Consider the following 19,645-nt stretch of genomic DNA (forward strand, 5'->3'; position numbering starts at 1 on the left):
GGAGGGTGCACTCGGGAGACGGCCGGCGCGGCAAGCAGGTCAGCGTTTAGACCTCCGTCGGGAACGAGTCTCCAACAGTGAATAAACGGAAACCACAGTAAAACAGCATTGTTATCGGTAGCAGCGGCGGGAAAGCGCAGGAAGCGCCATATCGTTGCTACAGAGAGAAAAAAAAAAGCGCGGGAAGCGCCATATCTTTTTTTGAAATGCCTAAGTCTGGCAATATTGATGCTTTTGATAACGAAACAGAGCCTAACTTTGGCAATATTGATGTTTTTGATAACAAGATAGAGGATTGGACCACATATGTAGAAAGAGTGGAGGTGTTTTGCACCGCAAATGGAATAGAAGATGAAAAAAAAGCTTCAGTGCTTCTGGATCTAATGGGCGCAGAAACATACAAGCTGTTACGCAACTTAATCACTCCAGCCGAACCGATGGACAAGAATTTTGAGGAGATTGTTGATACCCTACACTGCCAATTCGAGGCAGGACTGGCAGATTCTCTGCAAGACAAATTCATCTGCGATCCCCTAAGTGTAGAAACACAAAAAAAGGTATCTTCTGGAAAAGATTTAACACTGGACAAGGCTTTCAGTGCAATAGGAGCGGCAAAGATACAGCAAAGGCCACAGGACTTCGGCACCCATGAAATGACACGGGGTTTCGAAAGATGTTATCGCTGCGGCAGATCCAACCATGACCAGAGGGATTGCTGGTTCAAAGAAAAAGCATGCAGGCGATGCGGAAAGATGGGACACATTCCACGTGTATGCCGATCTGAAAATAAAAAATCCACTAACGGGAAAAGAATCAATAAGGAAAAGCACAGAAAGGTACAAATGATGACGGACAGTAGCTCCAAAGACCAGAAGAGCGATAGCGACTCCGGGAACAAGAGACTAAGCTCTCTCAAATTACATAATGTAATTGCCAATGAAGATTACCAGACCATTTGGGTTACCCTCATAATAGCAGGGTCCCCAGTTAAAATGGAGCTAGATACAGGATCAGCTCTAACCGTAATAAATCGACGAGATTACGAGAGGCTATTTTCGCATATACCTCTAAAAGACACATCCATTATCTTAAAAACATATACGGGGCAGAAAGTATACCCCAAAGGAAAAATAAAGGTGCCTGTGGTATACAACGGCAAAGAAATACAAAAGTTGTATTTATACATTCTACAAGATGGTGGTCCACCGTTGTTGGGACGTGAATGGATAAGGAAGATACGTTTAGACTGGCACTCCATTCAGGCACTGACGGTGACCAGTAAGGAAAAAAACAATGATGACATCATACCTGAACGATTAAAAGACATCTTGGCCAACGCCAAAGAAGTGTTTCAAGAGAAACTAGGAACCTTGAAAGGCATCACCGCCTCAATAAAAGTGGAAGATGCAGCAATTCCAAAAAATTTTAAGGCAAGACCGGTGCCATACGCAATACGTCCGGCAGTCGAGGCAGAGCTGGAGAATTTGGAAAAGGCAGGCGTATTATCCAAAATAGATTGGAGCGAATGGGCAACACCCATCGTTCCAGTCATGAAAAAAGCATTGAAAAATAACTCTGAGGAACAGAGAAAAATTCGCATCTGTGGGGACTTTAAGGTGACTGTAAACCCGGTCCTTCACACGGTACAGTATCCTCTTCCGAGGATAGAAGATATTTTCGCCTCACTATCCGGAGGAAAACGTTTCACAAAAATTGACTTGGCACAGGCATATCTACAGATGGAGGTTGAGGAGACCTCTAAAAAGTATCTCACAATAAACACACACAAAGGCCTGTACCAGTACAATCGACTGGTTTTTGGAGTAGCATCAGCTCCAGCTATCTGGCAAAGAGCTATGGAGCAAGTCCTGCAAGGGATTCCGGGGACTCAGTGTTACCTAGACGACATCCTTATAACAGGAGAAAACGACAACGAGCACCTTGCCAATTTGGAGCAGGTGCTCACTAGGCTGAAAGAACGGGGCCTACGAGCAAATCGCCCCAAGTGCGAATTTTTCCAAAATCAGATATCATATTGTGGCCACATAATTAATAAGGAAGGGTTGCATAAGTCACCTGAAAAAATTGAAGCAGTTATAAAAGCCCCAGCACCTGAAAATGTTTCACAATTGAGGTCATTCCTGGGATTAATAAATTACTATCATAAATTTTTACCGAACTTATCAACTATTCTACACCCTCTTAATGATCTTCTACACACAGGAGTGATTTGGAAGTGGAACGAAGACTGTAAACGTGCCTTCCATAAATGTAAAGACTTAATCACATCCGAGAAAGTTTTGGCTCATTACAACCCATCACTACCAATCAGACTGGCGTGCGATGCATCCCCTTACGGCATAGGAGCGGTATTGTCCCATAGATTCCCTGATGGCTCGGAACGGCCGATAGCTTTTGCGTCACGCTCATTGAACTCAGCTGAGCGTAACTATTCCCAGGTAGACAGGGAAGCACTCAGCCTGGTATGGGGAGTGAAGAAATTCAACCATTACCTACACGGACAAAAATTTACCTTGCTGACTGACCATCAACCCCTCATCTCCATATTCAACCCTAAGAAAGGTGTCCCCATTATGACGGCACAAAGACTACAGAGGTGGTCCCTTTTTCTAGGGGCACACCAATACAACATTGAATACAAAGGGTCAAAACAGCATGGGAATGCTGACGGTTTATCGCGCCTGCCGTTGCCAACGATAGAAGAGGCACCTACAGTAGACCCAGTAGAGATATTCCACTCTACCATAGTGGAATGTCTACCGGTGACAAATTCTGCCATTGAAAGGGAGACCAGAAATGACCCTACTCTCTCACGGGCCTACGATTTAACAATGAAGGGATGGCCAGCACATGGCGAACCACTGTTGCCAGCATTCTCGCAAAGAAGGGAACAGCTGTCAGTGTGCCGAGGAACCTTGATGTGTGGATCCAGAGTGGTGATTCCACCCAAACTCCAGGATAAAGTGCTAAAGGAGCTTCACGAGGGGCATCTGGGTGGAGTGAAAATGAAGAACCTAGCTAGGGCATTTGTATGGTGGCCAGGTATCGATGGAGACATCGAAGACATGACCAAGAGCTGCCTAGGATGCCAGAAGGTCCAAAATGCTCCGCCACAGGCCCCTCTACATCCATGGGAGTGGCCCTCATCTCCCTGGCAAAGGGTGCACATCGACTTTGCTGGTCCATTTATGGACTCAATGTTCTTAATCGCAGTTGATGCACACTCCAAGTGGCCGGAGGTAATAAAGATGTCCTCCACCACCACGGAAAAAACCATCACAGTATTAAGGACCATATTTGCCAGGAATGGGCTGCCGGAACAGATATGTTCTGATAATGGACCGCAATTTGTGTCCGAAGAATTCAGAAAGTTCTTAAAGAACAATGGGGTAAAGCACTACACGTCCGCCCCATACCATCCCGCCACCAATGGATTGGCTGAAAGGTTTGTCCAGACCTTCAAGAAGGCCATAAAGGCCATGGGTAATGAAAACATAAAACTTCAGCACAAGGTGGATAACTTCTTATTTGCATATAGGAATGCAACACATATGGTTACAAACCAAACTCCCGCCATGATGTTCTACAATAGAAACCTAAGATGCCGGCTGGATTTGGTCAAGCCCAACATCCGAAGGGACGTGGAGAACCGGCAGTTTCAGGGCATGAATGAAAGGCCAACTAGGACCTTCCAGATAGGCCAACCGGTTTTGGCCCGGGACTACCGTACCGAGAAATGGCAGCCTGGAACTATCTGCACACGACTAGGACCACTGATGTATACCGTGGACATCGGAGAAAGCATAATAAGGCGCCATGCTGACCAAATCATCAAGTCATCCGAAAAGGGACAACCTACACCACCACGCTATACATCTAACGATGAAGTAGAGATACCCATATCTACCTCCGATCCGGTGATACTGGAACCCGATGAACCCGACACTGGCCTTCAAGCCGAATCAGCCTTACCAGAAGAACCTACTACACCACCAGAAACTACTACACCCCCAGGGGGTTATCCGGACCGAGTCAGGAAGCCTCCTGAGAGACTAACTTATAATTAATTAATACAGCAATGTATATTATTTTGCATATAACATGTAATTAATAATTACTTAAAATATGATGTACTAGTTAGCTAGAAGGGGAGGAATTGTGGTGTATGTGCCTTTAAAAGCAATTGTGATGTATGTGCCTTTAAGAGCCCCAGGTGTGCGCAATGCCGGTAATTGCCACTTGGGCTATATAAGCCTGTGTATTGTGTATATCCTTTAGAACACCCCCCCAGACTTGCTTAGTAAATACCTATGAACCAACTCCTGTCTTCAGTGTCTTTATCTACACACGGACACTACAATCTCCAGCTTGTCGTGCAGAGTGTGTGGAGTGAGGGAGTAGTCAAAAGAGACAGAGGATTAGGTATAAAGAAACCCTGCATGGGGTCTCCTCCATCATTGCCAGTGGCCACAGTCTCCACTCTGCCCTTCCAATGATTGCCAGGACGCTCTCTTCAAAAGGAGAGACGGTGTACAGACGGGCTCTTCCTCACCTGGTGGCAGCCTGTTGCCTGGTTTGTGTGCCGCCACCTCCTGCAAGAAAGGCTGTAGTGTGTTAGTGAGAGTCTTGAGATGTTTTGAGAATGTGGACTGTTGTAATTAACGAGGCTGTGAGTGGTACAGTTGTGATGAGAAAGTATTTTAGCAGTCTTCTTACCTCAACAATTCTAGTTAGATCATTGAATTTTTCCAGCACTGCAGCCATGTTCTTGTGGCAGTGCTTCTGGCATTGATGTCCTCAGCAATGTCCTCGCACTGCCTCCTCATCAGATGCCTGGATGGCTTCATGCTCCCTGAGGGAAAAAGGGTGTCCCTCCTCCTGCCCACTGCCTGTCCCAAAGCCTCCAGTGCAGCATCAGGGAATCTTGGTGCCCGCTCTCTCCCTCCTTCAGCCAGTTCCTCCAGAGGTTGCAGTACAGGTTTTGCAGCCAGAAAGCACCTCCCCTTTAAGAGGTGCTCGCTACCTTTAAGGAGCGTCCTGGCCTCCTGATATCTCAACGCCCATCCCACCCTGAGAGATGTGTAGCCAATGAATAGCGCAGTTATTGCTGGCTGCTCACACAATTCATTATAATCAGCAGGACATTGCGTGCTGCCTGTATGGGTACTAACTGGCATGGGTAGTCTGTTTTTGGGCGCTATCCAATTTCTAGGCCATAAAGTGTTTTCTGCCTCCAGGCTACTGCACAACTCACACAGCATCTAGGTTGATAATGGATGTCATTATCTCAGGAAAGACTTGCCAGTGCAAATTTCAGTATACAGAAGCAATTACGTTCGGGAAGTACTTGCTTTACAGTTACTCTCAGTAAGTCCTTAATTGCTTAACTGAATTTATCTCAACTCAAAACTTTAGTTAACTAGAATAGTGTAAATTGTAGTGTATGTGCTTTAAGTCAGAACTACTTTTTACAGCTCCTGTATACTGTATAGTACCGGCAGTGACCACACCGGTATATAAGCTGTGCGCATGCCTCTGTACCCCAGTCTAGAGATTACCCTCCTCCAGTAAAGACCTGTTATTTGTTTATGTACAGCATCCGTGTAATTATTTATCCACTGAACCACGGATCTAACAGTGGCGACGAGTGTTGATGCGAATCTACCTGCAACATAAAAAAAAAAGAAAATAGTCGAGTCCAGGAACACGGGCGTCGACCGCGAGCAACCGCCCAGCAGTCAGGCAGAGATCCAACTTCGCTGGGGAGGCTGTGGAGAGCCGGGCTTGGTTCCCCAGCCACAACGAGCAGTAAGAGACCGACGACTGGTCCAGAGCAGACCCTTCCCGAGCAGCGGCGGCTGGAGCCGACCGACGGCAGAGAGAGAGAGCCGGGCAGCGTCGACGGGGTAAGAAAGAGGGTGAAGAGAGCAGGGTGCAGCTGGGGGTTGATCACCGAGCGGCGTCGAGGAAAAATACTGCAAACCGGAGAGAGAGAGGGTAAGAAACAGCCGGGCTCTAGACTGAGCGGCGTCGACAAATATCAAGAGAAGAACGCGCAGAGCACAGCCAGGGATCACGGGCTGATCAGGGTCCGCGGGGCGAAGCAAGGGGAGACGCCATTGAGCCGCGGAGAAGCAGGGAGAGCGCGGGAGACGCCATTGAGCCGCGGAGAAGCAGGGAGCGCGCGGGAGGCACCATTGAGCCGCGGAGAAGAAGGAAGAGCGCGGGAGACGCCATTTTGCGAAGCCGCAGCGGAGAAGACGGGCGAGCGCAGGAAGGAAGGAAAGCGCGGGAGACGCCATTTTGTGCCAGCGGAGAAGAAGGGGAAGCGCGGGAGGCGCCATTGGTGATAGTTAACGCACAACCAAGGATGCCGAAGAGTGGCAGTATCTCTACGTTCGACAATGAAGTCGAAGATTGGGCGACATATGTGGAACGTATTGAGGTGTACTGCAGGGCGAATGAAGTGCCAGATGCTAATAAAGCACTGGTTCTGTTAAATTCCATGGGTGCAAAAACTTATGGGTTACTGCGAAATCTAATAACCCCAGAGAAGCCGGTAAACAAGAATTTTGAAAGCATAGTAGAAATCCTACAGGACCACTTAAACCCCACACCGCTGCTGATAGCAGAACGATTTAAGTTCCATAAAAGGAACCAACACAAAGACGAAAGCAATGCTGAGTACCTAACGGAACTGCGCAAGCTATCGAAACACTGCCAGTTTGGAGCGGGACTAGCAGACACGTTAAGGGACAAGTTTGTTTGTGGGCTACAAAGTGAAGGAACCCAGAAACGGCTTCTATCAGAAAAGGACCTTACGCTGGACAAAGCTTTCAGTATGGCAGTATCACACGAAGCAGCCGCAAGGGGCACTGCAGAGATACAATGGAGACCGCAAGAATATGGCACCAACGAAATGACCTATGGAACAGGGAAGTGCTATCGCTGCGGCAGAACAACACATGACCAGAAAGATTGTTGGTTCAAGGACCAAGTATGCAGACAGTGTGGGAAAGCAGGACACATAGCAAGAGTCTGCAGGTCTGGGAAGAAAACCAACAGTAAGAAATCTCCACAGGAGAAGTACAAAAAGGCACACCAGGTGATGGACAGTGGTTCAGACGAACAGAAAAGTGACACAGACTCCGGAAGCAAGGAGCTGGGTTGTCTGAAACTACATAATGTAACCGAAATGGAGGATCACCAGACTATCTGGGTTACACTCAAGATAGACGGAGTCCAAGTGGAAATGGAATTGGACACAGGGTCAGCCCTAACAGTCATAAATCAAAGAGACTACAAGCGGCTATTTTCACACATACCCTTGAAAGCTACAGAGATTGTCTTGAAGACGTATACGGGACAAAAAGTCTACCCCAAAGGAAAAATAAGGGTGAAAGTGACATATAAAGGTCAGGAAATACCTAAAATGGATATATATGTATTGCCAAATGGAGGACCATCACTGCTTGGACGTGAATGGATCCGGAAGATACATTTAGATTGGCATTCCATACAGGCACTGAAGGTGGAGGCCAAAAAGGATGACGACGTCACACCTGGACGACTGTCAAAAATGCTAACTGACGCAAAAGAAGTGTTCCAGGAGGGACTAGGAACACTAAAAGGAATAACAGCAACAATTAAAATAGAGGATAATGCAAGCCCAAAGTTTCTGAAGGCCAGACCAGTGCCTTATGCGATCAGACCAGCGGTTGAAGCAGAGCTGGAAGGGTTGGAACGTTCAGGAGTACTGTCCAAAGTGGACTGGAGCGAGTGGGCTACACCCATCGTTCCTGTAATGAAGAGGTCGTTGAGTAATACGCCTGGGGAACCAAAGAAGTTCCGCATCTGTGGGGATTTTAAGGTGACAGTGAACCCAGTCCTTCACACGGTGCAATATCCGCTTCCACGAATTGAGGATATTTTCGCCTCGCTACCTGGTGGTAAACACTTCACCAAAATTGATCTAGCCCAGGCGTACTTGCAAATGGAAGTAGAAGAAGCTTCGAAACATTACCTTACGATCAACACCCATAAAGGTCTGTATCAATACAACCAGCTGGTGTTTGGAGTAGCCTCGGCTCCGGCTATCTGGCAAAGGGCGATGGATCAGGTCCTGCAAGGGATTCCAGGGACCCAGTGTTATTTGGATGACATTTTGGTCACGGGCGAAAATGACGGTGATCACCTCGCTAACTTGGAGAAGGTGCTGCCAGATTAAAGGAATATGGGCTACGAGCTAATCGCCACAAGTGCGAGTTTTTCCAGAAACAGATCTCGTATTGCGGCCACGTCATCGATGAAGAGGGGTTACATAAATCCCCTGACAAGATAAAGGCAGTAGTCAAGGCTCCAGCACCGGAAAATGTGTCACAACTGAGGTCGTTCCTTGGGCTGGTAAACTATTACCAAAAGTTCTTACCAAATTTGTCTACGGTATTGCACCCGCTGAACACCCTACTGCAAACAGGGGGACCATGGAAGTGGGATGACGAACGTAGACGAGCTTTCCAGAAGTGTAAAGAATTGATCACATCAAAAGAGGTGTTGGCCCATTTCAACCCAGCACTATCAATTCGTTTGGCATGTGATGCATCACCCTACGGCATTGGAGCGGTGCTGTCGCACAAATTCCCAGACGGGTTGGAGAGGCCAGTAGCCTTTGCGTCTCGGTCACTAACCTCAGCCGAGCGCAACTACGTCCAGATTGACAGGGAGGCCCTCAGCCTAGTATGGGGAGTAAAAAAATTCAACCACTATCTGCATGGACAGAAGTTCACCTTGCTGACTGACCACCAACCACTTGTCTCCATCTTTAATCCTAAGAAGGGCGTGCCAGTAATGACTGCACAGCGGTTACAAAGATGGTCCCTGTTTCTAGGGGCGAATCAATATGAAATAGAATATAAAGGCACGAGACAGCATGGGAACGCTGATGGGCTATCGCGCCTGCCACTGCCTACTGTGGAGGAGGCACCAGCAGTGGACCCTATCGAGATATTTTATTCGTCAATAATTGAACGATTGCCAGTAACAAACGCGGATATAGAGAAGGAGACCCGCAATGATCCGACGCTGTCACAGGTATATGAATTGACGGTGAGGGGATGGCCAACACATGGCGACTCACTGTTGCCAGCATTCTCATCCAGAAGAGAACAGCTGTCAGTATGCCAGGGGACAGTGATGTGTGGATCCAGAGTGGTGATTCCACCCAAGTTAAGGGAGAGAGTGCTAAATGAGCTACATGAAGGTCATCTGGGGGGGGTGAAAATGAAAAGCCTAGCTAGGGCTTATGTGTGGTGGCCGGGAATCAATCAACAAATCAAAGACCTAACTAAGAGCTGCTTAGGATGCCAGAAGGTCCAAAATGCACCACCACATGCCCCTCTACACCCATGGGAGTGGCCCTCCTCTCCATGGCAACGGGTGCACATTGATTTCGCTGGTCCATTCATGGACTCAATGTTCTTAATAGCGGTGGATGCTCATTCAAAGTGGCCTGAGGTGATAAAGATGTCTTCAACCACTACAGAGAAAACGATTGCAGTCCTACGGACCATATTTGCCAGAAACGGGTTGCCAGAGCAGATCTGCTCTGATAATGGACCACAGTTTGTGTCCGACGAGTTCCAAAAATTCATGAAAAGGAATGGGGTAAGGCATTACACATCCGCCCCGTATCATCCAGCCACCAATGGATTGGCTGAGAGGTTCGTACAAACCTGGGTTCAAATCCGGCCTCGGGTGACTGTCTGTGTGGAGTTTGCACATTCTCCCCGTGTTTGCGTGGGTTTCCTCCGGGTGCTCCGGTTTCCTCCCACAGTCCAAAGATGTGCGGGTTAGGTTGATTGGCCATGATAAAAATTGGCCCTTAGTGTTAGGGGGGATTAAATACGTGGGGTTACGGGGATAGGGCTTGGGTGGGATGGCTGTCGGTGTAGGGACCGGGTGCTAGGGTTTGGATGATCAGCCATGATCTCGTTGAATGGCGGAGCAGGCTCGAAGGGCCAAATGGCCTACTCCTGCTCCTATCTTCTATGTTTCATGTGCGACGAGGAAATTCCACTACAGCATAAGATGGACAATTTCTTATTAGCCTACCGAAATGCGACACATGCAGTTACCAACCAGACCCCGGCCATGATGTTCTTTAACCGAAGGTTGAGATCTCATCTGGACTTGCTCAGACCAAATGTGCGAAGAAATGTTGAGGACAAACAATTCCAGCACATCAATGAGAAGCCGACAAGGAGCTTCAATGTAGGGCAACCAGTCTTGGCCCGGGACTATCGAATAGAGAAGTGGCAACCCGGAACGATATGTACAAGGCAGGGGCCATTAATGTACACAGTGGATGTCGGGGAGAACATTGTGAGACGCCACGTCGATCAGATCTTAGCATCACAGGAATGCGTCAACCCCATGTCTCGAGTACCTGGGGATGAACCCGACATACCGGTAGTATCTACTTCAGACCCAATAGCAGTGGAACCCGATGAACTACCCGATGAAAGGAGGTCAGAATCGCCTCTGCACCAAGAACAAGAACCTCCGGAAAGGCGCTATCCCGAAAGGGTCAGGAAGCCGCCCCAAAGACTGAATCTATAAATGGACCTTTATTATTGAATGTACATGTAAAAATGTAATTGTTATTTGAATATTAAGGGGGTATTATTAATCTAAAAAGGGAGGAATTGTAGTGTATGTGCTTTAAGTCAGAACTACTTTTTACAGCTCCTGTATACTGTAGTACCGGCAGTGACCACACCATAAGCTGTGCGCATGCCTCTGTACCCCAGTCTAGAGATTACCCTCCTCCAGTAAAGACCTGTTATTTGTTTATGTACAGCATCCGTGTAATTATTTATCCGCTGAACCACGGATCTAACATAAATGAAGGAAGGTAATTAATTCTTACTAGAGCAGATAATAGTATTTTCCCAACTCAAATAAGCTGTAAAATTATTGTTACAACACCTTCTGCACTGTTTTATGCATGTGTAACCATCTTCAAATAGCAATAAATATCTCTGGAACAACATATAGCAGTAACAATTTGGATTCAATTGTTGAATTTTCAAGTCCTAGCTCTCTAGTCTTCAGCCACTGAATTCTTACTTGAACACAGTCATAGTTAGAGGCTCTTTGGTCTTTTTAAGTAGGAAAAAATTGCATATACTTATAGATGAACTACAATAAAGTACCAGAACATTCAGCTGATTATATATATATACATAAATCCTGGAGTCTATATTGTGCTGTCTTTCTTATTGTATTAGGATTGCTGTTAGGCGCATCAGCAGTGGAAGTATTCGTAGCAGTGGTGGCAATAATTATGTCAACATAAACACTGGTGTTGATGGGAGTTGATGCTGCAACAAAGAAGATTGTACTTACATTGACCCATAAGTTCCTACTAAATTCTGCCTCTGCTCAGAGACAACCTTCCATGAGCACTGTCCTGAAGAACTGGTGTTTGATAAAGACTGTAACTGTTGTAACTAGCCTAAAACATAACTGGAGACAATGCTGCAGTAGAATGATGTTCCAACAAATCTGTTTGTTTATATGTACTAAGAACAATCTGATTCTTCTGTGCTAATCAGAAAACCTTCAAGAGTGAAAATGATGTAAGTGACCTAGTGATAGTGGAGAACAGTGCTCATGCAGGCAGAATAGTGTTTACAGAAATCACCAGGATCAGACCAAATTCATACAATGTGCCACTAGAAGATACTTCCCCAAAGTACGAGAATTACTCTCAAGTCATCTAGCATTTTCAGATTTTTTATCTGAAAATCCTCATTATGGTACTCTACAATAAAAGATGTGCTTGAGCAGCATGCTTGTCACAATCTCTATCAGCCAGTTAGCCAAAGTGCTCATGAAGCAGTTTATCCCAAGCGACATCCTTGGGACTGCAAAGCTAGTACCCATCACAAAGTTCAACTCACCAATCCCGAAGGATGTACAAGAGCAAATGTCTGAAGGGTTGCATTTGTGCCAAGTCCAATGTTCAGAATGTTATTGAATGCCTATGTGCTGCAGTTCCAAAATATATGGTTGAAGTGATCATCATATTGTGCTATAAGACAGTGATGGCAATGAAATGGATACCATTTGTCTCCATTATACATAACATCTATTTTTCATGTGGTCTAGTTATTTGTTACGTAAGAGAATATATGATGATTCTGTTGAATCACCTTGTATTGTATTTGTATCGATTTATTAAGTATCTTCTTGCACTAGTAAACAGATTGGTTGATGTTTGTGGTGGCAGGTTAGACATGTTTACATTTTTCATATAAAAAGCAAGAGTTCATGAAAAACAGATCTTGTGATTCTTATACTTCAACTAAGTATGTGCATTGTGCACTTATCAAGAGTTCCATTGTATATGCACCCCACAACACATTTGCTGGATAGCATGTGATTTAAGTAATGTGTTTACAATATTATAATGTACTTAAAGAAACTCCTGTTGTGAGCTCTTTTCAAGTGGATTTCTAATAAATAGAGCACCAAATACTCTGGAACAAATAAACAAAAACAATCAGTATGTCTCCAAAGTAGAACAACAAAGAAAAAGATAATTGCATTTTTAAATGTTTATGATTTTTCCAGTTTCAAAAACTTATACTTATTCAATTAAGGATGAAAGGAAGCTCCTCAATTCAAAAAATTGTGGACTGCCAAATTGTAAACAGCTACTTGCAAACTGTCTAAGAGTGATATTCACTTATATGTTTATATTAAAGCTGTTAGCAATGGCCAAATCATAGTTTTTTTCCATAACAAGCATAATGAGATCATCTTTAAAAAAAACACGTGCAAAATGTATCTGAACATGCAGATGATAAACGGATCTGTGTACGTGGCGGGGGCGGGAACAAATCCACTTACAATTGTGCAAACACAAAAACATTTTGAAGACAGTACAGTAATAGAAGACCATACGTTCCCTGTCTAGTTTTTTGATCATCAAGATTACTAGGCTGCAAGTTTTGCAATTATGGACGATGCCAATAAAACCTGATTTTGATTCTCCTGCTGAGGACTGAGAATGTTAGGGATGGTGCTATCCAGCATTCATCACGGTGGAACTTGGGTTGCATTTAAATGATGACAACTGGCCTTTTTATTTCTGCTTGTGTGTGTTATAAGCCAATAACCCATCAACAAGTTCTGAACTCCTCAGCAATAAAACAAAAAACAAATCTTCCGAGTGATTTGTCAAAGTTTTCTGAACCTTATATTAAATTCCACAACTGGCTTGTGCAATTTTACCATAATAACATGTCCATATATTATAGTAGTTTAAGCAGAAGGGAGCTATGAGTCAAGAGTAGTACTGTAATAGTATGCACATTTACCCGATAAAATATTTCATGGCAGATGTTGTGAGAAATTAAATAGGGGAGAGAAATAAAGGAGTCTGTCCAATTGTGAGTGGACCGGTTTCCTCCCACCACCGCCTCCGCCCCCATGTACACAGATCTGTTTTTCACCTGTGTATTCAGATACATTTTGCACGTGCCCTTTAAAAGGAGCTATCATATCTTTAATCTGCTTATCCATGTTGCAGATTATGGAGATGCTAGTAAGAACTTGTATTTAAGCAGTACAATTTAGATATTTAGGATGTCCCAAAGTACTTCAAAGCCAATTAATTGGGCCAGAAATTAGGATCGGGGGCTTGCCGTGTGTGCAAGCCCCTGATCTGTACTCACCCTGCACGCTGACATCTGAAGCCCGGGCCTGCTTGCATTTCCTGTCACTGGCCCGGTTCAGATGTCGGCGCGATGTGCTTACCTGATCCAGCGGCGTAGTTAGTGCGATGTGCCGGCTGGGATCAGGTGAGCACTGTGCAGCCAATCAGGGGAGGGGAAACTTCATTCATGAGTTTGATAGAACTGTCAAACTCATGAAAAGTACGGGTGCCCAAAAGACTAGTTTCACTTTAATTAAAATTTAAAAAAAATCCCAATAATTAAATAAACTATAAATAACTTTAAAAAACTATTTAAAACAATTAATAAAATTTTTGGAAATTTTTTTTTTTTACGAATTCGGGTCTAAAAATAAACTTACCTTACTGTAAAGTCCTTAAAAACAATGAAGCTGTGGAAAAAATGTAATAATTTTAAACAATAGACCACTTACCTTCAAGAATCCACTCCTTACGCCTCCTTTTTTCATTTCCAAAAAGTTCAGGCCCTTGCACACGCGCAAACCTGTCAAAACGAAGGAAGTTCAACGCGTGCGCGCAGAGTCCTGCGCGCACGCGTTGGACCTCTTAACCCCTTAGTTCGATGGAGAGGAAATGCCGGTTTCCCGCACATGCGCTGTGCACGCTGGAATCCGGCACTTCCAATGGGCCCACGCGTGAGTACACCATCCGTACTCACGCGTTGGGACCAGAATTACTGGCCCATTATGTTTGAAGTGTAGGCAAATGCACAATTAGTGCACAGCATGGTCCCACAAACAACAGAGATGAATAATAAAGATAATTTATCTGTTTTGTTGGGTGTTGGTTGAGATAAATGTTGGCCAGGATACTGGGAGAACTCTGCTCTTTTTCCAATAGTGCCATGAAATCTTTTACATCACATTCAAAAGACAGCAGCTCTGGCAGTGCAGCACTCTCTTAGTAATGCTGAGTGTCAGCCTAGAATTTATGCTGAAGTCCTGCAGTGGGGCTTCAACCCTGACTGTATGGCAGGCCCTCTACCATTGAGTCAAGTTGACACTTTTCAGGCAGTTGCCAATTCATCATAAAGTAATTCTACCTTTTCTAACTATTTCCCATTGAGACACTTCTTGCTGATACAGTGCAAACAAAATACATGTTAACAATGAAAGATAAGAACTCATTTATTCACAAAGTTGAATTTGTTTAATGAGATGCATGACACTGACACATAATTACAGAGTATGACCTTGACAACAGCAAAAAAACATTCATATAAAGGACTCCGTCCTGTAATCACTATTTGCACCCTCAAAAGGTACCGATGTCATGTTATTGACATAGTGGTGACTAGCACGCTGAGGGATGTATTTAACATCCCAGCCTTTGAAATTATCAGGTGAAGTACAAGCTGAAATATGCCACTCTGTTCCTGTGTCTCCGGAATTCTTTGTCACTGGCAAGCTAAAAATAAAAGAATTCTTAAAATCGATTTTTTTTAAATTGTTTTTATTCTCCTCTTCTATAACGCTGACTCTTGCTGGTATTATTTTCTACAGGCATTATACGTACGCTGGTACCTTGCCCAAGTGGCCATTCTTGTGTGGGCTTAGGCAGTGAACATTAGCAAGTTACTTGATCATGGGCGTATCATAGCTGAGCCCAATCCTCACGTGACATCCACACACACAATTTTCCAACAGGCATCGCTGGACAGTAATCAGGAAAGGAAACCCCGGCTGGTTTTTCATTTCCCTTGACATGGGGTACTGAAGCCAATTGTAGCACCACGTAAGCAGAGACCAGCCAACCCAGCACAGAACCAGTATCAAACTGGTCCATATGGCTCAGTAGCATTTTGGTGGTGCATTTGCCAATAAAGCCATCAGGAAAGCTTTGCATATTATCTCAAGGGCCTTATGGTTCTACTCTTAATTAGTCAAAAATTACCAGCATTTTAAAATTATATTTGTTTCTTTTATTTTTTTATAAATCACAAAGATAAAAACTACTCTTCTGTAGCATTTTGAACCACTAGTGCTTGGCAGTGCTTAACTGATTAAGCTCAAAGGACATTCCTACCACTTTGGTAGCCATACCTCAATTCTCAATGTTCGGTTTTTTGGAGCAGGAACCAAATTCCAATCTGGAGAACCAAATTTCATCGGCCATGTGACATGTCTGTTCTTTTGGTCATTTGGCTCATAAGTACCAGGGCTACAAATACACAAAATTCTATTTTTAGTCCTGGTTGCACAGATGAATCTGACAATTAAAAAACTAATCTAACTATCCATCATAGGAAATGAGCTAATAAACTCAGTGCATCGTAGTAAACCTGGATAAAAAATTGCAAGGGTAGGTGTTTAAAAGTAAAAATATTTTCCTATTTGTATTATCCAGCTCAATTTGCAACTATACAGATTGTGCAGACTCAATAGCTGGAATTTTCCTTACTTTGGCGGGTCTGGTGCAGCCAGTGTCCGTGGTGGGTCCTGACCCTGCTGCTGGCTCCATCCCGCTTTACAAAATGAACTTAGCTTAATGGGCCCTATTAAGTCCGCCCAGTGCAGTACCCGGCCCAATTAGATGGAGCGGGTCTGGTGACGCCACTCATGACGCGTTTTAAACCGGGATCCTTAAAGGGACCCTGGCCACATTAATTTTAAGTTTAATCTAACATAGTAATCATAGGGTGTTGAATCTTTACTGTATGATAATTTAATAAAAGTTATGGTGTATATGAGTGACAAAGAAGTATTTAAATAAAATTAAGTATTATGACTCCATCTACAAATACAATCAAGAACATAATTTAAAAAGTACATTAATTGGGAAGTTATTGGTGCTTTAGACACAAATCGATAGACTTTTGTATCAGTAGCTGGTACAAATAAAAGATGTGTGTGTATGGGTGATACATAAAATTAAACAGATTTTAAATGTAATTAAAGGGGTGGAATTACAATCTTATGCAAGTTCAGCGTAAGAGCTGCGGAATCCCTGACTAACAGTGCAAGTGGTGCTTACAATGTGTTTCTCGGATTACTGCAGCTCTTCCATTGAAGTTAACAATGGACAAGTGAGAGAGCCTCCGCAGAAATTCACCCTAAAGTCTCAGACTGAAAAATTAAATGAGTCATATTCAGAGACTGAAAGCAAATTGAACCAGAGGAATGAGGGATGAGAATGAAATTGGTACGGTTGATGACTTGATTTAATGTGTAACTGGACAATCACAGTATACTGTGAGAAAAACCTGACCACAAATAACACAAATTTATTTAAATGATATATGTCATTTTCTACAGTGCAGATCAATTCACTGCAATTACTGTTCAGTTGGAAAGCAACAACCGAGAATGGCCAGTGAAAAATTAAAATTTACCAGTAGCTTTTCAAGTAGAACAGAATCTCCATCAATCTGTTAGCTGATGTAATCAACATGTTTTTATTTTGGTTTGTTTTCCATGCTGTCGAGTCATCAGCTGGAGCAATGGCCGCAGAACTCATGCCTCAGGTTGACAGACGTGGTTCCTGAGCTCTGTCAATCCCGTGGCCATGCAGGGAAATTTAAAAAGTGGGGGGAAAAAGGCTCTTAAGTGCCTGTAAAGTACCTCATTATGATTTCAATTGGGTCCCCCGCCGCTGCAGGTCAGGTCAGCGCCACACTGACAGATGCGCCTGTGGGAAAGGCAGGGGAGTGAGTTGACAGCAGGTTCCTGACCCGCTGTCAAAAAAAACAACTTTTCCACTCGACCCACCACCGATCGCGCCCACTACCACCATGGAAAATTCAGCCTGTTTCCTATTATATCCATGGGATTTTATCTACAAATCAACCAACTATATAAATTTTCAGGAAATATTGATTAAAAGTCTGGGAGGAACTATTTACAGAAATATGACTGATATAAAACTGAGTATGAAACTGATGCTGTAGGATGCATTATAAAACTAACCCCCTCCAAACAAAAGCTTTGCAGGTAAAGGTATAGGGGTCCACAATCACTAATAGACCAATTATGACACCATTGTTAGAGCAATACAAAGTGGACTTGGACCTGGTTCATTGACGTTGATGTAGTGTATGTAACCTGTACCACCTTAAGAGGATACCTTAAGGTGATGGACTACTTTTTGATGGCTCCTGTACATTGTAGTACCGGTGGTGACCACACCGGTATATAAACCCTGTGGAGCAAAGTGTATTCCAGTTCAGCCCTGACCCTCAATTACTAAAGACCTATTTAATTATTTCTGTAGTCTGGGTCCAGTTATTCAGCATAACTACATTTGGAAACACAGACTCAACAGTGGCGACGAGTCTGATCTTACCTAGCGGCAGTTGCATCAAAGGAAGCTTCGCCTCTGAAACGGGCGTCGATCAAGGACATCCACCCTCAACATCCTGCTGGGCACTGCATAGCACGGGGGGCAATCGGGAACCCAGGTTGGTTTCTGGCCACGAAGTCAAACATCAGTGAACATCCCTTCGACGACAGCAGCGGGTAAGCCCGATCGAGCGGCACGGGGGGGGGGAAGTCGGCCGAGTTGTCAGTAAGAGAAGGGGAGGGAAACGACGAAAAGGGCGGAGAACACGACCGCAGCCGGTGTCAGGGGCCGAGACGCGCAGCAGCCAGAAAAGTGTTTATGTCCACAAGGACCGCGGGAGCGGCAGGGAACAAGAGCAGCAGCGTAGGGGAAAATAAAGGACCGCTGGGAGGCGAGAACGGCAACAGCGCGGTAATCGGCCATTTTGAGTCGGCGTGGGAAGAAGACAAGCGCGGGAAAAGCCGCCAAGCGCGGGAAGCCGCCATTTTGAAAAGAAAAAAAAATAATAATCATATCCGAAGGAAAGGAAACTCAACAAGGATGCCAAATGGGTAACATCACTGCTTTTGATAGCGATGTGGAAGATTGGGCCACTTATGTGGAACGCGTCGAAGTTTACTGTACAACGAATGAGGTACCGGAGGATAAGAAAGCACTAACCCTATTAAACTCGATGGGTGCGAAGACGTACGTGTTATTAAGGAACCTTGTAACACCAGATAAACCGGTAGGAAAGAGTTTCGCGGATATTGTTACTATCCTGCAAGAGCATTTAAACCCCACGCCGCTGCTGATAGTGGAACGATTTAAATTCTACAAAAGAATTCAACTTAAAGAGGAAAGCAACGCTGAATTCTTAATCGAACTGCGCAAGTTATCAAAGTACTGTCAGTTCGGTACAGGACTAGCAGACGCACTGAGAGATAAGTTTGTGTGTGGGCTCCTAAGGGAAGGAACACAGAAGCGACTGCTAGAGGAAAAGGATCTTACGCTGGACAAAGCTTTCAGCATTGCAGCATCGCACGAGGCAGCAGCACGAGGCGCTGCAGAGATACAGCAAAGGCCATTGGAATTCAGCACCAATGAAATGGCATTGGGCGCAGTAAAGTACTATCGTTGTGGAAGGACAACGCATGACCAGAACCAGTGCTGGTTCAAAGATAAAGAATGCAGGCAATGTGGCAAACTTGGTCACATAGCGAGAGTATGCCGGTCAGGAAAGAAGACCAGCAGCAAAAAGTCGCCGCAGGAGAAGTACAAAAAAGTACACAAGGTGACAGAGAACAGTTCGGATGAACAGAAGATGGATTCAGACTCCAGCAGTAAGGAACTGGGTTGTCTAAAAATACATAATGTGGGTAACACAGCAGACCACCAAACTATCTGGGTCATGCTTCGGATAGCAGGAGTCCAAGTAAAGATGGAATTGGACACTGGATCGGCATTGACGGTCATGAATAAGCAAGATTACAAAAGGTTATTCTCGCACATTCCCCTGAGGGATACGGAGATTGTATTGAAAACATACACGGGGCAAATAGTATACCCCATCGGAAAGATAAAAGTAAATGTGGTCTACAATGG

At 44.5% G+C, this 19,645-nt stretch overlaps 1 protein-coding gene and 1 long non-coding RNA gene across 7 annotated transcripts in view; one reads left to right on the forward strand and one right to left on the reverse strand.

Moving 5' to 3' along the window:
• LOC147105142 (uncharacterized) overlaps nt 1-19,645 on the forward strand; it is a 73,245-nt gene that overhangs the window by 27,397 nt on the left and 26,203 nt on the right. The gene's annotated exons all lie outside the window — the stretch shown is intronic.
• LOC147105143 (ciliary microtubule-associated protein 3-like) overlaps nt 14,910-19,645 on the reverse strand; it is a 42,660-nt gene continuing 37,924 nt past the window's right edge. For both annotated transcript variants that reach the window (XM_086011237.1, XM_086011236.1), the window contains exons 5-6: nt 15,826-15,943; nt 14,910-15,190 (exon numbers count right to left, since the gene is read on the reverse strand). In XM_086011237.1, coding sequence (XP_085867363.1) covers nt 15,122-15,190; nt 15,826-15,943 — 187 coding nt within the window. In that variant the 3' untranslated portion in view covers nt 14,910-15,121. The remainder of the gene's footprint in view (nt 15,191-15,825; nt 15,944-19,645) is intronic.

This window comes from Somniosus microcephalus, chromosome 18 (assembly GCF_052327205.1).
Source record: "Somniosus microcephalus isolate GS21.2 chromosome 18, FLI_Smic_1.0, whole genome shotgun sequence".
NCBI lineage: Eukaryota > Metazoa > Chordata > Chondrichthyes > Squaliformes > Somniosidae > Somniosus > Somniosus microcephalus.